Below are 11,159 nucleotides of genomic sequence, written 5' to 3' on the forward strand. Positions count from 1 at the left end.
CTCTCTCTCTCTCTCTCTCTCTCTCTCTCTCTCTCTCTCTCTCTCTCTCTCTCTCTCTCTCTCTCTCTCTCTCTCTCTCTCTCTCTCTCTCTCTCTCTCTCTCTCTCTCTCTCTCTCTCTCTCTCTCTCTCTCTCTCTCTCTCTCTCTCTCTCTCTCTCTCTCTCTCTCTCTCTCTCTCTCTCTCTCTCTCTCTCTCTCTCTCTCTCTCTCTCTCTCTCTCTCTCTCTCTCTCTCTCTCTCTCTCTCTCTCTCTCTCTCTCTCTCTCTCTCTCTCTCTCTCTCTGTCTCTCTGTCTCTCTCTCTCTCTCTCTCTCTCTCTCTCTCTCTCTCTCTCTCTCTCTCTCTCTCTCTCTCTCTCTCTCTCTCTCTCTGTCTCTCTCTCTCTCTCTCTCTCTCTCTCTCTCTCTCTCTCTCTCTCTCTCTCTCTCTCTCTCTCTCTCTCTCTCTCTCTCTCTCTCTCTCTCTCTCTGTGTCTCTCTCTCTCTCTGCTAAGCGGATAAGGAAGGCCAGTCGTCGCTGTGATCTCTAAACCGTTTCTTCTTAAAGTTTGTGAAGCCAAACGCTGATTAATGTCTGTCTTCTGCCCTCTGCTGCCACCGCTGCATTACTACGCCATCATCACAACGAAACTATGGTGCTATAATTGAATAAACACTTAATGTAAATATAAAATTAATTATAAAAAAAACCTTTTGCAGCTGATTTTGAAGCCTGAGCTCAAGGGATACAGAGATAAATAACATTTAAATCACTGAAAAATGTATATCGTATTTCTCCTTATAATGTGAAAATCTTAGAGGACTTATTAATTGTATACAACCACTTAAATTCAACATAATTTAATTCAGAATTATTACAGGTAATGAAAGTACAGAATGTAACAGCATTTACGAGACAAATGCTAAATAACCAGAACAAATATAGTCCATACTTTCTATTATATAGCTGTAAACAATGCAAATATTACATTTTTTAAATTTAATTCTTTTTCCTCATGAACGTGCTGTAGTCTTTTTGTTTTCTTATTTCTTATATTGTTATGATACATTTAATATTAACTGCACTTTTATAATGGTGACTATTTTTAAAGTGCCATTTACTGACTTTTACATTAAGCAGCGCCCATTTTATGCTGACATTAATTTACATACCATCTCTTTTAACATACTTGTTTTTGTTTGTTTGAACAGTCAGTTTATGTAAGAGACCCCATCCATATTTACTTAAATCATTCTTTTAAACTAGGTACATGTTCTACTCTCATAGACACTATGCCTGTCACGTAACTTCTTGTTATTGCTCCATTAAAAAACTGCTATAAGCGATAAGTCATTTTTAGACCATTTCATGTCACTGAATGCATCATAATGTATTCAGAACGTCTACACATTCAGTCGACATTTAAGTCTTAGAAATATTTAGATCATGGAAACCATCAAAATATTGAATATATAAATACACTTCCTTACAAGTAGAAAGAGACACAAATACAAAAAAAATGACTCATGGAATTTTTACCACCTTTTTTTTTTCTTTTTCCTTTTTTTTCCTCAGAAATGTAAGGATGCACACTGAGAAACAATCCCGACGCATCGGTCAGATCTCTAGATGCACAAAGGCTCAGATTCCTAAACGAGGCCTTATCTGCAGGCTTTTATAAATTTGAATTAGCGCCTCGTGACATTATGTGTGAGAAGCTGCAAAAGACGTAGGCACAAGTAAAAGGCAAAAAACATTTGTGGTGGGCAATGTATTGCATCACCAAAAATTAAGGTCAGGTACATATATAGTGCGATGTCTATATATTATAGTGACCGGCCTAACAGACACCATAGAACGCTATACTCCGACAATTTTCACTAGCCAGCTAAAGACTAGCAACTTTACGTTTTAGACCCGAGCAATACTGTAAAAGAAAATGTTACATGTAAACAATGGAAAAAAAAAGCAACCAAGTCCTTTTCCACAAGCAGCCCAACACACTACAACATTCACTCCCCCCAAAAAAAGAAAGACCAAGCGAGGATTATTATATTGAGAATGTTTTTATTCCAAGAATTCCTCTAAGTGCTTAGAGCCTTACATAGAGAAGTAAGCACTGGGACACTCAACCTGCTCTCACGCCTTCGAGTGAGCGAGTGTGTCAAAGTGTAGGCATGTCTGCATGTGTGTGTGTGTGTCTCTGGTGGCAACAGTTAGCATGTCTACAATGAAATGAACCACACAAATTTACTCAAATTCAAAACACAAAAAACAAACCAAAAGTTGAAAAATAAAAATATTCTGCGCTGGGGGTTTTACAGTAAAAGGGGAAGGGGTGGGGGACCGTCACCAGGAAATCCCAGTGACGCTGCCATAAAGGAAGTCGGAGGCTAACAGGTTAAAGGTCGTCATCTTCGTCTGGGAGAGCTGTTTCTGATGCCACCTAAAAGAGAAACAAATGACATCAGCATGGATGAAACGGGAACGCATTCGGAAGAAGCGGAAGGCACATTCTCGGCTTACTTTCAAGTCGTGCTCATACTGTGCAGCAAGTGATGGATCCATAGCAATTTCAGGAGGTGCGAGCGCAGGCATCTCGACGAACTCCAGGTTAGGGTCGCCGATCAGCTTCCGCGCGAGCCACAGGAAGGGCTTCTCAAAGTTATAATTACTCTTGGCGGAGATATCATAGTACTGAAAAAGAGGATGCATCCATTTAGCCTTACATTTACAGAGATACAGCTTTTACTGGTTACACTTTATTTTGATAGTAGACCGTGTAAGGTGAACCATCTATGAGTAACTTCACCCACATCTAATTCTCAGAGGAGACCGTTTAGGGTGTCTATCAAAATAGTGTTACCTGCACTTATGATAACTTGAAGTTGCATTGAATAGTAGTGACAGTATTTTCACCATACAATCATGTTGGGTTTGTTTTGATAAAAAAAAAATAAAAAAAAAAGGGGGGGGGCCTGGTTTTATGGATTTACTTGATTGGATAAAAGCGAAAGCATAAACAAAATCACCAAAGAGAACACTCACGATTTACTAGAACATCCAGTTACGATAAATTAAACATCACATTTTTTTTTGGAAAATTGCTCAAGCTTTGAGGACAGACGGGGCGAGCCGAAGAGGTGCTCCGTACCTGTAGGTTCTTCTTACGATGGAACACGATGCTCTTTGCTTTGACCTTCCTGTCTTTGATGTCCACTTTGTTGCCGCACAGCACTATGGGAATGTTCTCGCACACGCGCACCAAGTCGCGATGCCAGTTGGGCACATTTTTATAGGTCACTCGAGAAGTTACGTCGAACATGATGATCGCACACTGAGCTGTAACGAGACGGACGCACGCGTTAAACCACAGCGGGAAGGTAAAGGTGCACAAGCGTACGATGAATACTGCGTACCCTGGATGTAATATCCATCTCTCAGGCCTCCGAACTTCTCTTGTCCGGCCGTGTCCCATACATTATATTTGATGGCTCCTCTGTTAGTGTGGAAGACCAGAGGATGTACCTCAACTCCAAGCGTGGCTAAGAGGACAGAGAGAAGTTAAAAACCCACGCCTGTGACTCGTGCCAAAGCCACACGTTCCCCAAGACGCCTTGAGACACTAAACACTCACCAACATATTTCTTCTCAAACTCCCCGGTCAAGTGTCTCTTCACAAAGGTGGTTTTCCCCGTACCTCCGTCTCCTACCAGAACCAGCTGAGGACAGGAAAGACAGCTCTCGTAAGTAACCAACGCTTTCCCCAAACGCCTGGTTCTACAGGCACGGCAGTAACGAAACACTGCATTTCATCCATTTCTAATAATTTCAGGCTTTAAATACTATTGCGAGATGCATTAAAACTACACAGATGCTACTAAATCATAAATATGTTGATTAAGGTCACAAGGTAACCCATATAAAATCGCATCCGTTTCGAAAATTCATAATTTGAAAATGTGATGGATGACATTAATTGTCTTGATTTAAGTAAACATGAAAAGGCTGTGAAGAGTCACATGAACTTATTATAAGTGAGTTTATTACAGTAATACGCTCTTAGGGGTGCGATTATGTATTGGCAGATAACAGAACACTACTTTTTAAATTTATAATTTTAGTGAATTTCTCTTTTGCATAGTTTTTCAGAAAGAGCAACGTTTAAAACTGCATATAATAAATTGTCTGTTGCTTATTCTCACTTCAGATTCAACTCCAGGCATCAAATGCGTTAAACCGTAGCTTTACACACTGTTTATAATTCCTCTCAGTGACAAAAGTCTAACGGTGAAATGAATAAAATTGACTTCGGCAGGGGCACATTTCTAAACGATATGTAATTTGTGACAACGGCCTGCTAGTGTGTAAAACCCACATTACCGGAATAACAAAAATAAGAAGTGTTCTGCTAATATATCCTCAGCCGCTTATCTTAACGTTGTTATCGCGCACCGATCTGCTAAACCGTTTAGCAATTTATTGCGCAAAAACGCAATTAGAGACTTTCATTCATTATTTCGTCCCGTCGTCGCTTTGAAAGTTGTAGTTTGGTTACCTTGAACTGAACTTGTGGCTCGTTCTCTGCCATTGCTGTGTTGGTCTTTGTGCTGCAGTCACTCTGCGGGAGAGATGGCGGGACACGGTTAGTCACGGCACACAAAAGGCCGCACCAGACCCAAAACGTGATCACAATTACATAAAACTCGCCAACAACACCGCTTTCTCGCTCGCATTGAAACCCGAACGGCTCACGAAGCTCGAAACCGACGACCGCGTTCACCGACGAGCAACTCCCGCGTCTAAATAAGAGGATGCGCGCCAACACACGAGGCCGCTGCTTCAGGAGCCCGAACTTCGCGGAGCCGCTTTACAAAGGCCTCAAAACAGGCCATCAATGCGGAAATCAACGCGCGGCGCGTCCGAGAGCGCGAAAAGCGGAGGGAAACGAGCGAAACTCTCGAAGAGGCGAACAAAAGCGAGCGTCGTTCCCGCCGGCACCGCGCGCTGCCATCGACCCGCGCGGCGCCGCGACGGGAACGAGTCGCGATCAAACATTCGTTAACTCCACATCGGCGGCGATTAAAAGCGATCCGCGCGACTTTACGCGACTTCGGCAGCCAACGGGGGCTTTCGGGCGAGTTCCGCGGTCGGCGGGGAACTCGGCGTCTTCGCGAAAGGCGCTCGCGACGCGCGGAGCGGCGGCATCCCGCACTCACCGGTGCTGAAGCGATCGAGGAAGAGAGCAAATGGCTGCGTCCGCGCGGGATTCAGCATGGCTCACATAAACGCTTCCGCCCAACCACGTGACTCGGCGGCGCCGCGCGACCAGCGCGCCCCCTGGTGTCACAGCGCGCGATACGCTCTGGACGGTAACCCATTGCTTGTTATGGAGGCTAGCTGTAATCGGAAATACATAATCAGATACCAATCAATTAATTACTTATAATTAGAATAAATTATATTTTAAAATACTCGTAATTAGGTTCTCTGGTCTCGTGCATGCAGGTAAAAAAATAAATATTTGTATTATTTAATTTGACGGTTGTGAATTTATTGATTATTAGATCAATTAGCTTACTGTTTAATACACCTCAATCACTGGATGAAAAAAAAATGACACTCAAACAGTTGTGCTAAATAAATATTTAATTACTGTAATACACTATTGTTTTGGAACTGTGTGGCAAAAGATGGTGGACTGCGGCATAAGAATAGGATTGAGGTCTGGAACAAAATAAGAGAAGGTGCTGTTACGTATAATACAATACATTATGGAAAAGCCCATAACATGCAAGTTATCGCTAGTTAATTATTGTAAGTTGCACTATTTGTTAATTGTTTCATTTATGTCATTAAATCAATGCATCAGAAAATAAACAAACATGCGAATTTGAATATTTGCAAAATATGTGCTCCTGGGAATGACATGTTATTTTTGAATACACCGCTTTAACAGCTAGAAAGCAACAGAATGTGTTAAAATAATATCGGATGTACAATACATATTTCACATTAAGGTTAAATATGAACAGGCAAACATAGCCAAAAATATCACTTGTAATCTAAACGGTCAAACAACGCATTAACAAAGAAGTGCACCGTATGTGTCTGCCATTAAAAACTTCATCAGAGGACTAAACGTGTGAATCTGCAGACAGACAAACATTAATATCGCGCGGCGTGCTTGCTTCGTGCGTAATATATGAACGCGTCGTTTTTAGCAGCTTGTCTTCTCTTCTTTCCCGCTTCATCTGTACAGGTAATCCGCCCGAATGTTAGCAGCAATCTCGGCCTCCCACTGATCTCCGTTATTCAGCAGTTTCTCTTTATTATACAGCAGCTCTTCGTGAGTCTCGGTGGAGTATTCAAAGTTAGGGCCCTGGCACAGAGAGAGAGAAAGGGGAGAATATCACACCGTCAGCGCATTATCGGTGCATGACTATCCGGCTGAACGCGATCTGTTAAGTAGGATATTCTGCAGCACACTGGTTTGATACGGCTATCTGTGACTTTAAGCGTAATGCAGGCGTGCACCTCTACGATGGCGTCCACGGGACAGGCCTCCTGGCAGAATCCACAGTAGATGCATTTGGTCATGTCAATGTCGTAACGGGTCGTTCTTCTGCTGCCGTCCGCGCGGGTCTCCGCTTCTATAGTGATGGCCTGCAGGAGACACAGGAGCTCGTTTAGCTCGAAATAACTCAAACGGAAACTAAAACTATAAAGACGTCAGAAACGCCGAAGCCACGAGCGACGGTGCCGTTCAGATACCTGAGCAGGACACACGGCCTCACACAGTTTGCATGCGATACAGCGCTCCTCTCCGCTTGGATACCTGCGCAGCGCGTGTTCTCCACGGAAACGGGGGGAGAGGGGGCCTTTCTCAAACGGATAGTTGATGGTGGCTGGCTCTCGAAACAAGTAGCTCATGGTCATGCTCAGACCTGCGACGCAGACAAAGAAGATAGCAGCGATTATAATAAATTAGTGCTGTTAAATTATGAGATTGCAAAACTGAGAGCGGAGGAATTAAGTGTCCCATGTTTGTTCAGTCCGTAAGCGATCATTTAACGCGAAGGGCCTGACGACAGAAATGAAACGTATGGCTAATGAATCTGATGAATGTGGAAATATGGCAAAAATATTCACCGAATATAAAAATAAATAAATAAATACTACACCAGAAAACAAGAGGAGAGCTAAACCTATTTATTTGAGCGGAGATAGAAAATACACATGTATGAACAAATACATTAATTAAATTATAATAATAATAAATGAAATGAATATAGAGATATGAAATATCAGATTTGAAAATATCATTAGTTTAAATCTGCAATGACACAATATTATAATAAAAATCAAAGAAAAACTAAATTAAATCTGCAATATACATAATATATATATATATATATATATATATATATATATATATATATACAATTATATTATAATAATAAATCAATGTTGTTTTTGTTTGCATTATTATTATTATTATCTTAATATCATTAGTTTTATAATTATTATTCATGGCTAAACTTGCAACAGGCAGAATATAATACTACTGATAATAATAATAATAGAAAAATTTAAATATGTATTATTATTAATTTATTATCAGTGCCTCAACATGCAATTGATACAGAATACGCCATAATAATATACACATAATAATAATAATCTGTCTCTGTATGGCAGGTTTTGACATGAATAATACTAGTTATTTTTCTAACGAGGATAATAACAATAACTACACTTTATTACGATCGTTACACATTTATATGTCACAAAACCTCAGCATGAGGCGCAAAAAAGCAGCATAAATCCAGGCAGGAAGAAAATGCAAACAAGCTGACACCTCTGAAGAGTTCGGTCCACAGCAGTGTCTGTGCTGCCCGGTCTGTGATGGACTTGATGTCCATCGGAATCTCCTCAGCGTTCACGTTTTCTACAGAGAGACAAGAGAAGGACGCTGTGGGACACCGAGCGGGGAGCAAGAGCGAAGGTCTGTGAGCGTGATCTTACTGTAGCCTCCTCTGTAGACGGTGACCCCGAAGGAGCGGACAGGCCCGAGTCTGCCTGCGAAAGTGCCTCAAATCAAATCAAATCAAATCAAATCAATCGTGCATCAACATCAGCTTTTCTCACTAACCTCACTTCACAGGCCAAACCGTATACTCACCTGCGCGGCACGAGGAATACAGTCTGCTCAGGGTCACCTCCATCCCAATCAGCTAAAGAGAGACAAACCTTAATGTTCACGATTAACACCGCTTTATATCGGCGGTGCAAAGCCCTTCTATTGAAATCGAAACAGTTGGGCTTCACGCCAAATGAACAGATCTGTGCCATAAGCCTGCTGCTGCTAATCTCCTCTCCAAATCTGTCAGACCGTATGAAACAACTTGTGTCATGCAAGTAAATTCATGTTTTACAAATGCCTTCTGGAAGCATAACAGCGTTCGGTGTAGACTAATAATCGTCTCTGTGGTCTGTTGATTTGATGTGATGTGGCTTTTATATGTTTGGAATGTTTTTAGCTATTATTTTGTTTGTTTTGCCATTTGCAATTCCTTGATTTTAACCCCCCAGGAGTATGACAGTGACTCTAACCCAAGTCACACACACACACACACACACACACACATTGTCCAGCTGCCTGCGGTCGTCTTTTTGAATAAACTGCATTAAAAACAAGGCATCTTTACGTTAATTGACTGTTTAGAGTAGTCAAAAGTACACATATTTACAGTAATGAACTCACCAGGATGCTTCGGTCGGTTGGTAAGCGATTACAGGATCTCTCCAGCGCTCGCGCTTTAAAGAGTCCATTGGTCACGTGGTGTCCCTCAACCTGCTGCGTGACACACGAGAGATTGGGGTTTGACTTCGAAAAAAAACTTTTTTTTTTTATCTTTTAGTATCAGAAATATCAGTCTTTTTTTAGTGGACTTTATAACTTGATATTAACTAAATATATGCATATTTTTGCTCGGCATCGCGACTTTATATTTATAACTCGAAAAAGCGATTTTATACCTCACAATTCCGACTTTTTCCCTGTTCATGCGACACCATTGTGAGCTGAAACCTCACGGCCCGACACACAAAGTCGCAATTCTGACATTATAACTACAGCAATGGCGAGTGTGCACGACGCAATTCTGAGAAAAAAGTAATTTTGAGTTAAAAAAAAGTCGCCATAACATTTTTGGTTATCAGGCCAGTGGCGGAAACGGGTTTATTATTATTATTATAAATCGCAGCAGACACTCAAAAGAACACGTGCGATCAAATTCATTCAGAAGTCAAAAGCCGGACATACACTTTGCGACTTTTCCCTCACTGCGCCTGCGCGAAAACAGAACTTTCAGTGTTTAAACTTCATTGCACGAAGAGAGGAAACAAAAAGTGGGAGATATTTAAATCGCATAGGTTTGCCATCGGTGAGAAGGACAAACATGTTGAAAAAAAATTATATTTCAGTTTTAAATGAAAGGCGAACCAGTGCGTGAACGTAACGGCCGTGAAGTTTTACACTACAGCCAATTCATTCCTCTACAGAAACAAAGTAACAACCGACAGAGCTGGCGCTGCATCAACGGCATGTTGATGTTGATGATTGGCTGTTGTCTTCATTTGTTTTCTAGATAAAAATATGGCTGATGTGTAGTGAAACCCCCCCAAAATGTCTATTTCGTTGTTTTTGGAATTTCCTTGTCAGCAATAAGGTTGTATTTTCATTGACTTATTAGTGTTTGGAGTCCGTTCGTAGGCTATATTTTAATTATAGGTCTATAGGTCTCATCGTGGAATATGTCTAAATGCTTTAAATCATTTTCAGTGAGGAGTAAACTGATCTTTAGTTGTGCGGTGAATGCGCTGTGAAATGAGTGCAGGGCAAACGAGTTGTAGTAGACCTATACATTGTATAATAAAAGTATAATTATCATAATAATTTAATGCATTCATTTTAATGCATTCAATTGTGTGTGTGTGTGTGTGTGTAAACGTGTACGTGTATTTGTCATATATAATAGCTCATAAATACGTATAGGCCTACACTAGTAACGTGTATAATATATATATATATATATATATATATATATATATATATATATATATATATATATATATATATATATATATATAAAATGATGAATCCATTTTTTAATGGTTAAAAAAAGTTAATTGTTGGCCTGGAGTGGTGTGGATTACTTGTAGATCGTTGTGATGTTTTTAATCAGCTGTTTGGACTCCAATTCCGACGGCACCCATTCACTTCAGAGGATCCATTGGTGAGCAAGTGACGCAAGGCAAATCTTTTCTGCTCTATACCTAATAAAGTCCAAGTTGTTTATTCAAATGGTTAGAAATGCCACAACATTGCTGTGAACTACATTACAACTCTCCCTGCTCAAAAACCTTTGACTGGTAGTATACCAAATGGTTTAATGTTATCTTTTGCTTATACCTTCTGCTTTTATAATGACAGTTACAGGTGGTATACCTGGATAATATACTTGATGATAACCAATACAATCCTGAAGAAACGAATTAAATAAAGAAATGAATTAAAATTATTTAAAAAATAATAATAAACGTGAAGAAAGGGAAATAAACATGGCTCCATTTTATTTTTTTATTATTATTTTTTTTGTACTTCACATTTTATGTACAAGTCACAAAGCTGTGCACGTAAATACAAAAATACATAAAACATACAAGAGTGAGATAAATAAATACAAAGACACCTCCATTCATAATAACTGTGTTACTAAGTTTAAAGGCTATAACGCAACATAGTAAAGAGCAGTGACGGTATTCACACAGTCCTACATAAAAACACAGCTTTGACGGCGGCTCATTTCAATTTTTCCATTTTTTTGTGGTATGCAAAACTCGTTAGGATGTTTTTCCCTCAGTCTTAAACGTATTCTGAACTCTGACGTGTTACATAACAGTCTGTTTGAAAAAATGTAAATGTGTTTTGTTGCAAACCAAATTATAATACAAATGCATTAAGCCCCGGTCAAACGTGCATCGTTTCCTTTATGATGTCATAAAAACAAACGCGGTTAGGCTGTATATGGTTCCTATTACTGCTCACGTGTATCGTTGGTGTGTATGCAAATATAGGGAAGAATTATGAAGTCCGTACGTCAGCGGGGGGCTT

General features: G+C 40.2%; 2 protein-coding genes across 3 annotated transcripts; both read right to left on the bottom strand.

Moving 5' to 3' along the window:
* Positions 1-2,027: 2,027 nt before the first annotated feature.
* On the bottom strand, positions 2,028-5,297 carry ran (RAN, member RAS oncogene family). Its single transcript, XM_043257762.1, has 7 exons — positions 5,200-5,297; positions 4,539-4,601; positions 3,618-3,702; positions 3,400-3,525; positions 3,135-3,322; positions 2,507-2,677; positions 2,028-2,426 (listed from the first exon to the last, which is right to left on the bottom strand). Exons 2-7 carry the CDS (start codon positions 4,569-4,571, stop codon positions 2,382-2,384), a joined length of 648 nt encoding a protein of 215 aa, XP_043113697.1. The 5' UTR covers positions 4,572-4,601; positions 5,200-5,297; the 3' UTR covers positions 2,028-2,381.
* A 258-nt stretch (positions 5,298-5,555) lies between these two features.
* Positions 5,556-9,267, bottom strand: ndufs8b (NADH:ubiquinone oxidoreductase core subunit S8b). 2 transcript variants are annotated; one of them, XM_043257759.1, is made up of 8 exons: positions 9,023-9,267; positions 8,748-8,840; positions 8,166-8,217; positions 8,009-8,062; positions 7,842-7,931; positions 6,755-6,927; positions 6,518-6,646; positions 5,556-6,362 (listed from the first exon to the last, which is right to left on the bottom strand). In XM_043257759.1, the coding sequence occupies exons 1-8, from the start codon at positions 9,059-9,061 to the stop codon at positions 6,231-6,233; spliced, it is 762 nt and encodes a 253-aa protein (XP_043113694.1). In that variant the 5' UTR covers positions 9,062-9,267; the 3' UTR covers positions 5,556-6,230. The 2 variants fall into 2 exon arrangements, with proteins under 2 accessions (XP_043113694.1, XP_043113693.1); XM_043257758.1 differs by having other exon boundaries at positions 5,557-6,362; positions 8,009-8,074.
* Between the last annotated feature and the right edge of the window lie 1,892 nt (positions 9,268-11,159).

This window comes from Puntigrus tetrazona, chromosome 14 (genome assembly GCF_018831695.1).
Source record: "Puntigrus tetrazona isolate hp1 chromosome 14, ASM1883169v1, whole genome shotgun sequence".
In the NCBI taxonomy this organism is placed as follows: Eukaryota; Metazoa; Chordata; class Actinopteri; order Cypriniformes; family Cyprinidae; genus Puntigrus; species Puntigrus tetrazona.

Coding starts and splice junctions, on each gene's coding strand:
- ndufs8b (XM_043257758.1), bottom strand. CDS start 9,061: ATGGTGTCGCATGAACAGGGAAAAAGTCGGAATTGTGAG. Junction 8,841..9,022: donor GAAAAAGTCGGAATTGTGAG/GTATAAAATCGC, acceptor TGTGTCACGCAG/CAGGTTGAGGGACACCACGT. Junction 6,928..7,841: donor GTGGACCGAACTCTTCAGAG/GTGTCAGCTTGT, acceptor TCTGCGTCGCAG/GTCTGAGCATGACCATGAGC.
- ran (XM_043257762.1), bottom strand. CDS start 4,571: ATGGCAGAGAACGAGCCACAAGTTCAGTTCAAG. Junction 3,703..4,538: donor AGCCACAAGTTCAGTTCAAG/GTAACCAAACTA, acceptor TCCTGTCCTCAG/CTGGTTCTGGTAGGAGACGG. Junction 2,427..2,506: donor AGTATGAGCACGACTTGAAA/GTAAGCCGAGAA, acceptor TTTCTCTTTTAG/GTGGCATCAGAAACAGCTCT.